The sequence below is a fragment of the Lissotriton vulgaris genome, unplaced genomic scaffold, assembly GCF_964263255.1.
Source record: "Lissotriton vulgaris unplaced genomic scaffold, aLisVul1.2 SCAFFOLD_968, whole genome shotgun sequence".
In the NCBI taxonomy this organism is placed as follows: domain Eukaryota; kingdom Metazoa; phylum Chordata; class Amphibia; order Caudata; family Salamandridae; genus Lissotriton; species Lissotriton vulgaris.
The window spans coordinates 802,668-817,908 of record NW_028255614.1 but is presented as its reverse complement, the minus strand read 5'-3'; the positions used below and the strand labels follow the sequence as shown (position 1 = coordinate 817,908).

Below are 15,241 nucleotides of genomic sequence, written 5' to 3'. Positions count from 1 at the left end.
TGGGCTGATGGATGGAACTTTCCATGAGGAAACAGCATTCTATATTTGTGAAGTGCAGAGGCGGAGTCAGTCAGTCGAGGAGAGAGTCAGTCAGAGGGCAGTCGAGCAGAGGAGAGTCCAGCAGAGAGGAGAGCAGTGGAGTGGAGTTGGCAGAGAGAGAGAGAGGGTTCAATCTGGAGAAGAGCTGAGTTGAATAGTGAGCTGGAACTGAAGGAAGCAGTCAGAAGCAGTTGCTTATCAGGAGGAGGTGTGAATAGCTGGAGTCTGAAGTAATGCCTTTTAGAAGAGATAGAGGAGAGCTCGTGGATTAACCTATGGGAGCAGATGGAATTGGACATTGGCGCAGAGATAGAGCGAATAAGAGAGACAGAATGAACGGTGATCAGAGCGGCAGGAACTATTAAGAGTGAAGACGCAAGGTGGAGAGACAGTTCGTGTGGGGGAGAGGAGTCCAGAGACAGAGCGATCAGCGCAGAGGTGTACCCAAGAGTGCAGGAGAGGAGAGAGAGCATGAGATGAGCCAAGGCACAGACGAGAGAGGAACCCAGATGACAGCTAGAACAAGACTTCACACTAATCAGGTGATATTGTTTTCATCACATTAGCTACACTTAATCTTTTCCCTTTCAGCGGAGTGTTCCTGTTATGTGTAATCTTTTCTCTTTCAAGCGGTGTGTTCTACCTATAGTCTTTGTTAGATTTGCATAAATGTTTATATTACTGTAATAAATAACCCCCAGTTTATAACTAACTGGTGTGTAATCCCTATTCTTGTTCACTAAAGGTAAATGGCACTTCTAGGTGTTTGCTAGATGCATGAATGGATGAGTAATCCCAATCAGGTAAGTGGTGATCACATAAATAGGGAGTGAGTGGACCTTTGATGCCAAGAGCAGGTAATACATAATAATCTGGACCCACACTCAAAGTTATTATTGTAGTTTCATCCCGAGTAGACAGCTGAGATAATATCCCAATATATATATATATATGTATAGGTGTTCATAGGAATGTGGTCGTCGTTGATATGCGGCGTTAATGAGAGCGACGGGAGGGACACCGCCGTGTAAATCCACCAGATTGTGGCATAAGACAAATGAGAGCGACAGGAGGGACACTGTCGTGTAGGTTTCGCAGGATCGCGAACGGTTTGGAAAAGGGAGCATTGGGTTCTGCAGGCCCGTGTGTAGACGCACCAGATTGTGTGTCAGATCTGCCCTAGGGTAGAACGGTCTGGGTCAGGGTGGCCGCGAGACCAACTGATGTAAATAAGTGTGGTGTAGGGTATGGATATCCCTAGTAATCAGTGAGTATTCTTAGTATCCCTATAGATTTAGTGGTGTTCTTAATAATATGAGCTTGTATATTGCGAGTTCCCTATCCTCAGGTAGGTACCAGGTGCCTGGATATAGAGGAGTCCTGAGGACGGAAGGTGAGTACGTTTTGGCTGGGTCACAGGGGCCCCTGGGGGCTGATCCCATCTAAACAGAAAATCCAGCCATTACACAAGGTAGGTGATTTTTAAAGGCTCAAAGCACCAGATAGTGCCTGTGATTCTAAATCTCTTAGCCAAATAAAGTAGAGCGGCAGTTCACAATTTGATAAAGATGCAACCTTGATATATCAACATAGTCCTACATTGTTTGATTTCTTGAAGATTGGCTTCACCAAAACCTTTTTAGTTATATTTGTTAAAATGTATTAGGCACAGACATGCAAAGAAGAAACCTGCAGCATTGTGTAACACTCATCACACTAGCAAAGTTGTGTTCTGCTGTAGTTGTTTCATACATATCATCTTTATATTGCCTTTATTACAGGTTTTCTGAAATGCCACCATGGTTGCCTGACACACGCTGTTCTCTTTCCATAGGATGGAGACACCTGCCTGCACATGGCTGCATTGAAGGGGTCACTACCTATCTGTCAGCTGTTGCTCCAGCATGAAGAATCTCTAGCCGGTGCCAGAGATAAGGTACAGCTGTGGAGAGAGGGGGCTTGATGAGTGCCATGACTTACCTTGGGAAGCTACTGATGGGGACAGGAAGTAGAGACCCATTTGTTGCCTCTGACTTACTGCTCTCTGTTGCGTTCGGTACATCACACCATCAATAAAGATGTTTCAGTAGCACTGATGCTAGGTCTGTACCAAGTTCCTGCTTAGCATGGCGGTAAATATCTGCCCCTTGATTAGGCGTATAACTTGGGCAAGTGCCCCAAGTCACTGCATGTTGCAGAGTTCTTTTCTTCGCATTGGTCTTCTCATTGGCTTTGATTAAGGCTCCCTTTTTTCATTTTTTACTAATTTTTACAGATAAATACAGACAGAAAACCATTTATTTTCTTGTCTGTATTTATTTTTAAATGTGGATAAAAACAGAAATTGGGTGCTTTTTGAGTGATTCTAAATACACTTTGCCATGACTGCCAGGCCAATAACCGTGGGATTGATAGATAAGGGGGTTAAAAAAAGGAATTTTAGTAAAGAGACTTAAACAGCAGTAGATATGCACAAGGATAATACTGAAATGTGCATATTTTCATATAAGTGCATTGATTTATCACCTGCGGGAGTTTATATCACTGAAACCTAGCAGGCATTTGAGCATGACTTAATATTTATTGATTGAATAAATGCAGAAATATACCAGTTTCAGCTTTATTTGTTCACAAAACCCGTAATAAATATGGATACATACATATAAAGTTAAGAAGTAATAAATATGGTTAAATACAGACAAAAATGTCAAAAAAACAAATACCATTAAACAGGGAGCTCTATTATTTTATTGTCCACGGCCATATGATTGATCCCTGACAGTTTTGCCTTTAATTATGACTTTGTTGATTAACTTGAGCTATCTCACACAGTTTTCTTAACATGGCATTGACAACCAGCAGAGCCCTCTTTGTCGTGGTAGTGTTTTTTAGTATTAAATATTTTTATTGAAAGAATTTACAGCACACATGACAAAATTACATGCAGATTTGGTCATCGTATCGCTTACCAAAGCTTAGTCCAGGTCTTGAAAGACAGGCTAAGTCCATCTGCATTAGAACAGGTTGTGTCATTGCAAAAAGGTATTGTGTGTGCAATAAAGAGCTAAATAAAACAAAACTCCAATAAACCCACCCCTCTCACCCCCCACCTGTGTTCCAAGTCCACCTCCTATACCATCTAAGCCATTCACACATTCTGGTCTTGCGCCTCCTGTACCCAGGGCTGGACTGGCCATAGCGGGCACCGGGCAATCCCCCGGTGCGTCGCAAGGATGGGGGCCGGTTTTGGGCCTCTGGGGGCCGTTTTTGTTACAGGGCCGTTTTTGCAGCATAGCTGCAAAATCGGCCCAGTGCCAAAATCGGCCGAAAACTGGCCCCGGCAGAGAGCTCGGCGGCCCCTCCAACCTCCTCGAGTGGGGAGGGGGGCCGGCCGAGCACTTTGCCAGGGCCGGTTGTGGTTCCCAGTCCAGCCCTGGCTGTACCGGCTCAGAAAGAAGCAATAAGTGGAGGTATTGAGGACAAGTAACTTCCCTGAATTCAGAAGCAAACAGGGACAAGAAGGGCTGCCACAGCTCGACATACTTGGCTTCCTCCCCTGCCATGGTCAACGTAAGCTTTTCCATACCAAGGACCTGCCACAGATGGTGGAGCCAGCCATCGAAGGTTGGAACGTGGGCCGTCCGCCAGTGCGAAAGTATATTTTGCATTGCTGAACCCAGCTCTATAGCTATCCGGCGTCCTCTGCGGGAGCGCAATGGGTAAGTCAGAGGGTTTGGGAGGCCCAGGAGGACATATGAGGGGAATCTTGGAATCTCTGTGTCGAAATGCATGTCTACTTCGTCTAATATCTGCTTCCAATTAGCTTGAAGGTGAACGCAGTCCCAAGGGAGGTGTACCAAGGTGCCCACCTGTCCACAGCCCCTCCAACACGTTGCGTCTCTAGTGTGGTCCACGGCATGGATACGCTCAGGAGTGTAATACCAATAAGTTACAATCTTAGTAAGGGTGTCCGTGAGTCCCATGTGGTGTACAGAATGTTGTGCCCTATAATATATGCCCTCCCATTCCTTATGGCTGAGTGAGCTGCCCAAATCCCAATCCCAACGCGCTCTCCCGGAGCTGTAGGTGTGAGCAAATCTGACCTGTAGTATCTTATATAAGTCTAATATCAGCCTTTTGTCTTGCGAGGGATAAGCCAGCGCTCATAAGGGAGAAGGTGTCTATCCGCCCATGGACGGACGTGGTCATTGAGCGCCCAATGTCGTACTTGTAGATAACGCAGTCTCTCCGACTCTGGCATGTCATAGTCCTGCTTGAATTGGGAAAAGGAGATGATTCCCTCAGCTAAATACATGTGATATAGGAAGCGGCTCCCCGAGGGCCGCCACCTCGCAAAAGTCGTCGTATCCATACCCGGAGTGAAATCTGGATTATCTATCAGTGCGGTAAGTGGGGACGGGAATGTGGTGAGTTCGTGTTTAACATCGGTTTGATCCCAAATCTCCATGGGAATCCTTGTGATATTCGAAGCGTATAAGTTAGGGGGACAATGTTGTTTGCGAAGGAATGGAATTTCCTGCAGGGGTCTACCCGCCACTGCCTGGTCCTGGAATAACCAATGTTTCTCTGACTCCCAACGGCTCCACTCCACCAAATGACGCAATTGAGCAGCTTGGAAGTAGAACAATAGGTGTGGGAGCCTGATTCCCCCCCCCCCCTCTTCCACCCCCTCCCTCCTCCGGGGGAAGTGTCGCCAGCCTCAGCTTCAGACGCGGTTTCCAACCGTTCCATATGAACTGAGCCAGTTCTGATTGTGTTTGCTGTATCCTGCCAGTTGGTGGTCTGAGAGGGATTGTATGAAACAGGTATAGGATCTGTGGAAGGATTGTCATCTTAACTGCGGCTACTTTGCCTAACCACGACATAGGGTAGTGTTTTCAACGCTCCAGTTCCTGTTGGATCTTCTGCCGTAGTGCGGAATAGTTGATAATAGCTGTTTCCGTAAGGGAGGGAGATAACTGGATCCCCAAATACGGGATCGCCTTCACAGCCCATTGAATGGGGAGCAAGCTTTGCAAATGGTCCCGTGTAGCTTTCTCTAATGACATGTCCAAGGTCACCAACTTTTCCATATTCACTTTGAACCCGGCAGATCGTGTGAAAAAATCTAGACACTCTTGGCATGCAAGCATTGCTTCTCGTGGGTTAGATAACGAAATCAAGACGTCATCCGCGTAGAGGCTAATCATATGGACATACCCGCCAAATTTGCTCCCCGTAAACAATGGGTTGAGTCTTAACCTCTGCGCCAATGGCTCCATGTAAAGAGCGAACAGCAGGGGCGATAAGGGGCACCCCTGCCTAGTGCCTCTCTCAATGGCGAATCTGGGAGATGTAACTCCATTGACTCGAACCGTGGCCCTCGGGAACTTGTAGCAATTTAGCACGTACGTGCTAAATTTCATGCTCATCCCCATTCTCTCTAGGACTAGTTCCAGGTAGAGCCAGTGGACCCTGTCAAACGCATTTTCTGCGTCAATAGCCAGTATCATGTACTCTCCCTGAGTGCGTGTGGCTTTCTCAATGAGATGCAAGGTGCGTTTGGTGTTATCAGAGGTTTGGCGTTCCTGGATAAAACCCGCCTGATCCGGGTCAACGAGCCCAGTCATGTGTGGTGCAAGGCGGGAAGCCAGAATCCCAGTATATCATTTGAGATTCACATTAAGAAGAGAGATAGGGCGGTATGCCCCACATTGCGATTTGTCCTTCCCTGGTTTGGGAATCACTGCTATAGAAGCTTCCAAAAGATCCCCCGGAATCGCACCAGGCTCCGAGAAGGAGTTAAAAAGGCGGGAGAGAAGAGGGACGAGCTGTGCTCAAAATGTCTTGTGAAAGATAGAAAAGCCATCCGGCCCTGGTGTTTTCGCCAGCTTAAGACGCGAGATGGTGGAGATAACCTCTTCAGGTCGAAAGTCTCTGTCGAGATAGTCTGCTTGATCTTTAGTTAGCACCGGTTGCGGTCCAGAGTCGAGAAAAGCCTCTCTACCCGCGTTCTCCAGTGGAAAGCTGGCATACAGGTCAGCATAAAAATCACGAAATGCGGCAGCAATGCCCCTGTCCTCCGTGACTCGTCGACCGTCCTTTCGGAGAATCTCTTGTATTTTTTTGCTGCTGTCTAGTCTCGCGCAACTTATGGGCTAACAAGCGCCCGCACCTATCCCCCCCAGTGTAATAAGCATGTCTTAGACACAAGGCTAAAAATTCTGCTCTATACTGATCAATGGCTGCCAACTGTTGGCTCACCGCTTTAAGCTGTCTACGCACTCTAGGGGCTCCTGTCCTCTGGTGCATCTGCTCCAATTCCCTAGTCTGTTGGGTGAGCTCCTCTCTTTTATGCCTGTGCTCAATGTTGTCTGCGGCTGAGATAGCAATTCACTCTCCCCTTACCACTGCCTTCAGCGCAGCCCTCTGCGTGGCGAGCTTGGTGTCAGTGTTACTGTTGTGAGTGATATAGTCACTAATGACCTGCTGTACCCGTATGACCACATCTTTGTGATGTAGTAATGTCTCTCTAAGGCACCATGTCCTAATGGGGTGATGGAGTGGTGGAAGTGAAAAAACAACAGTCACTGGGGCATGATCAGAGAGGGAGGCAACTCCTATTTCCACCTCCGTCGTCAGCGTGCGTAAGGGTGCAGACGCCAGCAAATAATCTAACAGCGCATATGTTTTGTGTGCATTGGAATAATAAGAATATTCACGTTTTTGAGGGAGGAAACTACACCATAAGTCACTAAATCCCAAATCATGTAGCCGGGTCAGTCCCTCAGAGGAGAGAGTGCCTGTCTGATGCGTGCGTTGGCATGATCTGTCTAAGGTGTTGTCTAGGACCAGATTCAGATCTCCCCCTAAAAGAATACAGCAGTCTGGTGTGGTGGTAGCGTACGTAAGAGCCGAGTGGAAGAAGCGCTCTTGGCCGTCGTTGGGGGCATACACTGAATCCTCAAGTCGCCAAGGGCAAATCAATAGGTCAGCAGTCTACCTTTTATCTCAGCATCTTTGTGAAGGACCCTAACCTTAAACTTCTGAGCCACCAGGATAGCAGCCCATGCAGTTTTAGTATTGCTTGAGGGAAAAAACTGAAGGGGTAACTTTCGGGAACGGAGTTGGTGAAAATCCTTCGACAAAAGGTGTGTCTCCTGTAGGAGACAAATATCTGCTTGAGATTGTTCTAAATACAAAACGATTGCTTTACGCTTCACTGGGTTGTTAAGACCCCTTACATTCAAGGTGACTTTAAAGGTAGTGTCTGATACTATCAAGGCACAAGGACAAAGCATCTCCAGAGAGCTCATAAAGCACAGACCCCCTTCAGCCCTAAAAGGAAGGTGGACAAGGAACATTGCAACCCTTGCCACAACATCCCCCCCCCGTTCCGCCCCCCCCCCCAAGAAAAATCACAATATGAAAAAAGATGAACAAAGACATATTGTCCACCATCCGTAGATGATCGGGAAAACAGTAAGTTTGGACAGTCCATCAAATTCTGAAAAACCCCCTCCCGCCAACGGGCCGGGAAAAAACAGAGAAGCAATTGGCCCAATGCTGTCTTGCATTCAGCCAGGTTGAGACGTAGATAATTCCGTGGACATTGCATCCACTGCGGCTTGCTGCCCCTTCAAGATTTCTGCTGCCGGAGGCTTCCGAGCACGCCGCCGCCGTCCCTGTTGACGCCATCGGGGTTTAGAGTCGTCCACTTCCGCTGAGAGGGTCGCCACATCAGACTATTCGGTAGGGGGATCTATGCCAAACAATCGACAGGCCTCAGTCAGGGATCGGAGCTGATAAAGTTTGTTATCCATTCGGAACACCAGACGGAACGGATGGCCCCAACTGTATGTGATGTTGCGCTCCTGGAGGTGGGCAGTGACAGGTTTAAAGGCTCTGCGCTTCTGCAGGGTGAGGGCCGACAATACCTGGTACAGGACCGGTGATTGGTCCCGAAATGGCAGTGGATGCATCTGACGGGCTTTTTGGAGGATTTCTTCCTTAGTGCGAAAGTCCTGTACACAGACTAGGATGTCCGGCGGAGGAGCGGAGGAGGCACTCGATTGGCCGACCCTGTGTGCTCTATCCAGATGAAGTTCCGATTCCAGAGGGCTCCCTAAGATGTGAATGAAGAGTTCCTTCATGTAATTGAAGAGGTCCCTCGTATCTTCCTGGAGTTTCACTCCTCGGATCCGTATATTATGTCGCCGGGAACGATTTTCCAGGTCCTCCAAATGAGTCTGGAGATCAACTTGTTGGTTGTGGATCCGGATGATTTCCTGTTGCAGTACTGCTATTTTAGTATCTTTGCTATCGCTTTTGCCCTTGAGCTCCGCAACTCGCTCACCTATTCTATCCATGTCTCTGCAACTTCTTTTATTTCTTCAGTGAATTCCTTCTTGAGAGTGTGAATGTCCTCCCTCAACGCGACTAACATCGACTCCAAGAAGGCTTTGGTGATCGGTTCTGTTCCTTCCTCCCTTTCAGAGACGGGCTGAGCAGTGCCTGAAGCCATGCTGGCTAATTGTTGATTCGCTTGGGCCTTTGCAAACAGATCTTTCAGTGTTTTGTCTTTACGTCCTCTGAATGTTGACATGTAGCACTCCAAACCCCACAGGACCTATTAGCTGAATACACACTTCTAAACAGCTAGGCCACTGCCTCAGTGCACAAAAAGGCTACCGCATCTGTCAGTTGCGTTTTATTCCGCGTTAGGGAACCGGAAGGCCCAGAGCTTGCTGTGTATTTCAAGGTGAGGACCTCCGGTGCCACCACTCGTATATCCCCACCAATGCTCTGAGCCGCCCACCTTCGTGTTATTTCACTCCTGATTCCCCCGATGGTGCGGAGCACTCATCCACAGGCTCTTTGTCGGCCCTCCACCAATATCAATGTCTACTGCGCAGTAGTTGCCGCCCGCTCTCCCGGGGCTCCGGAGTAGCATCCAAGAAGCACCCTGCTCTCCGCCTCTTGACCCCCCTCCAAGGCACCAAACTACCACACCGGTCGAATTCCTTTCTGGAGGGCGCTTCGCCTCCCCCTTAAGGTTTCCCTGGAGTCCGCCCAGCCTACATGCTCTCCGTTGCAGTCCACGGCGTCCTCTTTGCTATAAGGCTCACAGTCTTTTGTAGGCCGCGCTCTGACACACACCCTCCCAAGCGAGGCTCCACGCCCCCGGAGCAACCCTGGAACCGAGTCGCAGCACTGACCCCCTCGCCCTCCGTTTAGCCGGCCTAGTAGGCCCCTCCACAGCGTCTCCCGCACCACACAGAACCTGTCTCTCAGAGAGCTTGTCAGCCAGGGACAGCGCAAATCCAGGAGGGAACGGCGATTCGCTGCTATTCCCTCTGTGCTGCAGCACGTAGTCAGGGTCCATGTTGCACCACCCCACAGGACCACTCCGGCTCAGCAGTGTTATAGGGCCACATCAGTGTGCAGCTGCTTGGAGGTGCCCACAACACCACAGGGAACCCTACCGCAGAAGGGGGGGGGCCAATAACTGCCAAGGCACTGTCCTAAAATGGCGGCGTGCACCCACGGGGTCTCCGTGAATGTGACTCTACCCCTGCGCCCCTCTCCAGGACCAGGTTCCTGCACTCCTGGGGCGGCGCGCTTAGCTGCCGCGCTTGACTTCACCTGATAGCGCCTCACGCAAGTCTTAAGGGGGCAGCGCTGGGCAGGCGTGTCTGCGCAACGCAACAGCCCCGCAATCCCTGCTGGGCCCTCGACTGCAGCCGCGCGGGCTAGTAGGTAGCGAGTCTCGCCTTCAAGATAGCGGGTTGGGAATCCACGTCCAGAGCCCCGCCGGGCTCAGTGAAACTGCTCCGCGGGCTGCCGCTTGGTGCCCCGTGCCCCAAAGGTGTGCGTTGGATACGCCTGTCGCTCCTTCCTCCCGGCCGCTGGGTCTGACTCCGCAGCCCCATCAGTAGCCACCAGGCCTCGCCTCTAGTCTCGAGGCGCACCACTCTGGCAGGCCTCTGCTGCATCGCTCCTGGCACGGGTTCTCCGGGGTTTCGTCACCGTCCCAGATCAGCGTCGCAGCCACACCGGAATCACCCCAGGCTCGGTTCAGGGTCGACAACAGCAAAAAATGGCCCAAAAGCCGGTGCTAGAACAGGCCATTGGCGGGAGTATCGTAGCTACACGTCCGATCATTCCGCCATCTTGGCCACGCCCTGTGGTAGTGTTTTTGATAGAAATTGAAATGAATAAAACCAACACCTTGGTTTCTTGTCTGTTCAATCAGAATAGGCATGTATGAACTGCCTTCATTCTGTTAATTGCAGAGAGGGCAGTTTTCCTTTTGCAGTTATTTAGTGTGAAACATCTGTAGTGTGAAGTTTACCCCTGCTGCTGTGATCTTTCACCTGTTTGCCACTACTCTCTGTGTCTCCTGTATCCTCAAATCAGTACATGAACAGATAAAATCACGCCTTTACCATTCTTTTTCTTGCACGTTAAAGCTCAAACACAGAGACTGTATGGCAGTATCTCAGGAGATTTCCATATATTCCCTGTTGCCTTTCTCTAATCACCACCAGGCCTGTGTATGCCTCTAGGTGCAGGCTGGTGCTTCTGGAACATTAAATAGCACATAATGGTGAATGTTATTCTTCCTCAGTTTTCTTATATTTGTTTGCTTGTATCTGCGGTGCCAGCCTCTAGAGTAGCAGTCGCACATCATGGTGAAGACCCCCAGATTAGTACTGAACCTGGTGACCCAGCCCGTGAACGCTTACTGTTGATTCCCATCAACCACTTAGGATGTATCCTATTGCCCCCTCAGCCACCAAGTGCTTGTTGCCCATCATTATAAAAGCTGGTAGTGCCCATAAAGAAGTATTGCAGCAATGCACCATATTTATAAGCCCTCAAATGTATGTCCAACCATGGAGAAATACTTCTGTTTTATAGGTGTCTACTTTCTCTGATTAATCAACATTCAGTAGCCGCGCTGAATGACCTTCACGACCACAAAATAGCTCCCGCTGTCCTTCATATGGTCATGTGATAAGTTGAAAAGGGGTGTGTTACACAGAGCTCTTCTGTAATCTGAAAGTAGAGGGAGTCAACTTAAAGAAAACCTCACCTCTTGCATAGACAGTCAAAGATGATGCTCATCTTCCAGGCCCTTTGTCCAATTCACACTTATTGCAGCAGGAAGTAAGTACAAGATATTCTGAAGCAACCTCAAAATATGAGAATCCACTTTAAAGATATATCTGTTAGCAGCACAGTTATTCACATTTGATAAGACTGTTTTTGATACTTCATCTTACTGAATAACTTCTATAGCTATCCTCTCTACCTATCCTCTTAACAGACATTGTGTTAATGTTGCAAGTTTTTCTTTTAGTTACCTCTATTGCTTGAGGAATTTTTCCCAAGCAAATGTCAGGGCACGGGTGGCACCTTTAGTACAATTTGTATGTTGCTTCCTAGTATGTTGGCAGCACAGTTGTGAGTGGTGGACTTCACTTTGCACCTTGGGCTACTATTTCAGTAATTTGTCCAGCGTGATGTCTGCTATGCATTCTAAAAAAAGAGGAATCGCTAGACACAGCATTATTAAGGTGAGTGTGAGTGACTCAGTTGTTCCAAGTGGTTCTCTATCCTAACCACCTTGTGGAATCTCTATTTCTGGGCCCTGATTGTGCTAGTACTGGCACTTTGTCCTCAGTATTAATGTTTCTCAGCGTCCTCTTTCCCTGCAGACATGCAAGCCTCAGTAGAGTAAGATTATGATAGGGTCAAGTTTTCCACAATCTTGGTACATTTACCTTCTGTTACCTAGAATATGTGTCTGCTCAAAATATCCCTGTGAGACTGGTTTATATGTGTTTCTCAGAGTGGTGAGACCTTCCTGTTCCGAGCCGTGAGAGCTGCTGCTTGTGGAAATGGAGATATCCATACAGAGCTGATAAGGTGGACGTTGGAGCGAGATGAAGACTTACTGTGCAGGAATGAGGTGAGTAATCATCTGTCATCATGATTATGGATGCATAAAGACGTTTATTGTAATATTGTATGTGTGCAAGTTGTAATTGAGCCATACATCTACATACTAGAGAAGAAGGTATTGTAACCACATATTTCCTATGCGTTCTAGTGTGTTTGCCCAACTTTATCTGTCCACCAGGGATCTTCAGAGTAACTCTGTGCAAGTGATAAGGATAACGCTTGGAGCTGCTAGTGTAGGTAGTGGGGAGTCGGCGTGATTTTTTTCTCTGGGGCAGGGATCCGACAGCCAAGTGGGAGATGATGTCCTACAGTTTGCAGGCATCCAGAACGGTACCAACAGAGCAACGCGAAGAGGAGCTGTGGCAGGGGCTGGAATGGAGAGGTAAGCACGGAGGCATGGAGAAGACTGTTCTTGACAATAAGTCATTTTTCGGTTGTATAAGAAGAGTCCCCTGCATGCTAGCTCAGGTACATTAGGGATTAATGGTGAATTAGTATTGTGAAATATGAAAGTAATTTGAGTGGTGGATATGTTTGTCGTTAATTTGGACTGAGAATTATAGTGGAGGGATAGAAGAGAGAAAAAGGTTTGTATTTATATAGTTCTTGCTACCCCTGATGAGGTGTTGGGGCGCTTTTTTGGTGAGTAGCATGCTACTCTGGAACCCATAAAGGATTATTGGTGAATTAGTATAGTAAACTATGAAAGTAATTTGATTGGTGGATATATTAGTCAGTTATTACCAGCAGAGCGGCATGCTCCAGGAAAAGCATATGTAATGTTTAACCCCTTCCATGCTGATGACGAACCCCAGCCGTCATGCACTACGGTGCTCGTGTGCTGATGACGGCTGGGGTTCGTCACGGCCCGCCCCTGTTCGTGCTGTTTACAGCACACCAGGGGAATCGCGGCCGCCTGGAAAGGGTTAATGGATACTTGAGGGCCAGGCATAAATCTGCCATTATTTCTTTTTTTATGATTTTGACATTTGTGTGCTGTCTTTCCGAAGGTTTATTCTCTGGACCTTGGAAAGAAATACATTTAGAGGATTATTCAAATTTGGTAAGATTTCTTTTTCCTATTACGACAAAGGGCATAGTATTCCCTAAGGGTGCCCAGCTCATTCTTCTTTGTAACACCACTTCCCTTATTTTTGATGACTTTGCCTTGTGTTGGGACTCAAACCTTAGGGTTGACAGGTGGCCTGTAATATTGAATCTTTACTTGGGTTAATTGGCAGTGTAACTTGCAGGATTATTAAAGTGTCCAGCTTTGGTTTTAAATATAACAGAACACTGCCGTTTGAGCCATTCAGGTGCTTTTGAGGAGGATAGTTCTCATTACCCCTTACACAGTCTCAAGTAGAAAAGGTCGCATAATTTGAACATCTGCTTTTTTATTGGTAACCCAGTTATTGTCCATGCTGTTGTGGCTAAATTGTATTCTACAGCAACATTTATTAAATTCATTTGGCATCCCTTCTGGTAATGTCTACCTGAAGTTAAGCTGTATTCTAAATGTATTTATGGTGAGGGGCAATGTGAATGCTTTGTAGTGCTACAGATGAGAACTCCAGAGTGGGTTTGTGTTGTTGACTTCTAGCCTATCAGCACCATCTCAGTTTTATCACTTTGAATCTGTTCCTGTTTGAATCCATACATTGTTAGATTGTTGAAAGGAGGCTGTTCAGTAAGTCTGAATCAGTAGATTGTGTTTTGGAAGAAGTATTGTTGCATGCCTTCAGCTTATGGGTGGATGCCTGTATTGAAGTTGTTATTTTCTGTACATGCTATTTAGATTTACGGTATTTTGGGTATTTATAAACCCTAACCTTAAAAAACACAGGAGCACTATATCACAGTTGGTGTAACAGGAGAAAGACAAGTATGAAGTCAAACTTAGAGATTTACAAAGTTTATTGAGAATGGATAAGGATGATACAAACATTGTTCAAATGAGAGGATATGCATTTAAAAGGTGGAAGAAGAAAAGTATATCGCCTATAGTTCTTTGTTTCATGTGATGTGGCATTTGTTGTTGCATACAGGGAAATGTTTACAGTTGTATCCTGAAATGTATCAATGGGGCAGCAAATTTGATGTAGAGGAGGATGATAGTCCATAGCCCCAGAGAATGTCTTATAACACCCATTTTTATGCCCAGGTATGTATTGGTGTTTAGTGTAGTGGGAGCCTCTGAAGTGGGTTGTGGGAGTTTGTTGGCTTGTCATGAAATCTTTCTCCTCGGCACGACCTTGCAGATCATGCACCTGGCTTTGGTGAACATAAGAACTGGGACTGACAGTCAGTCGAGGAGGGCAAACGTAGGAGTGATGTGGTTTGTAATTGCAAATGCTGGTGATGAGACTTGCTGCCTTTTTGTCTCGCCATTTCTGGAGCACAGAAATTAGTTTAGGTCGACTGTAAAGAATATAATTCAGCAAAGGTACATATTAATGGGAATGTCATACATGTGCAACCCTAAATGGCTCTGCATCTTCTCAGGGCGTTGAGATTCATGAATATTTCTGGCATGTTGGGCATATGTGTTGGTCAATTAGACTATCACCCATTTTTGGACTTTCTCTGTATTTCTTGTTGTCTGTTTAATGCTGTAAAATACGAGGTACTCCAAAAGATGAGTAAAAATATGAAGTTTATTTAAACAAAGGCACAGTACATGCTTCAATGAAGAGAAACAGCCGTAACTGAAATCTGGGGAGTCCGGAACATGGAACCAGGAATGTACAACGCAGGTACATGGTTCCATATTCCAAGAAGAAGATAGTACGATGCTAGAGAGAAAAGGCAAAAGAGAGATGTAATACATCTCACCTCTGACAAAACAAAAGAAGGAGGAAAGGAGAGGAAGGAAAATATATATATATAGAGATTAAGACAAATATCTAGCAAGTAAAAACCTGGGTCAGTTATTGCCTTTGACTCTGGATGCTACAGAATGGGCAGGATGAGTGAAGTTGCAGTTTGAATTTGAAGAGTCACACAACGGTAAGGTTACATCTCTGTCTGTGCTAAATCCTAAAGACTTACACTTGGCAACTCTCCTTACATTCCACACTCTCCCATCCTGGGTAATGACACTGTTCTTGCAAACTTTAACAATCTTGATGGGATGACCAAACTTGGAAATCTCTTTTGCCAAGAAACCAGGTTTTTTAATCCTAACCCATTCTCCTACAGTGAAATCAGGTACTTTCACATTCATTTTAGA

The 15,241-nt window shown here is 46.8% G+C and overlaps 1 protein-coding gene across 1 annotated transcript in view; it reads left to right on the top strand.

Annotated features, from left to right (window-relative positions):
• The first annotated feature begins 1,877 nt into the window (after positions 1-1,877).
• LOC147659060 (uncharacterized) overlaps positions 1,878-15,241 on the top strand; it is a 140,158-nt gene continuing 126,794 nt past the window's right edge. The window contains exons 1-2 of the mRNA XM_086951999.1: positions 1,878-1,975; positions 11,897-12,016. Coding sequence (XP_086808125.1) covers positions 1,895-1,975; positions 11,897-12,016 — 201 coding nt within the window. The 5' untranslated portion in view covers positions 1,878-1,894. The remainder of the gene's footprint in view (positions 1,976-11,896; positions 12,017-15,241) is intronic.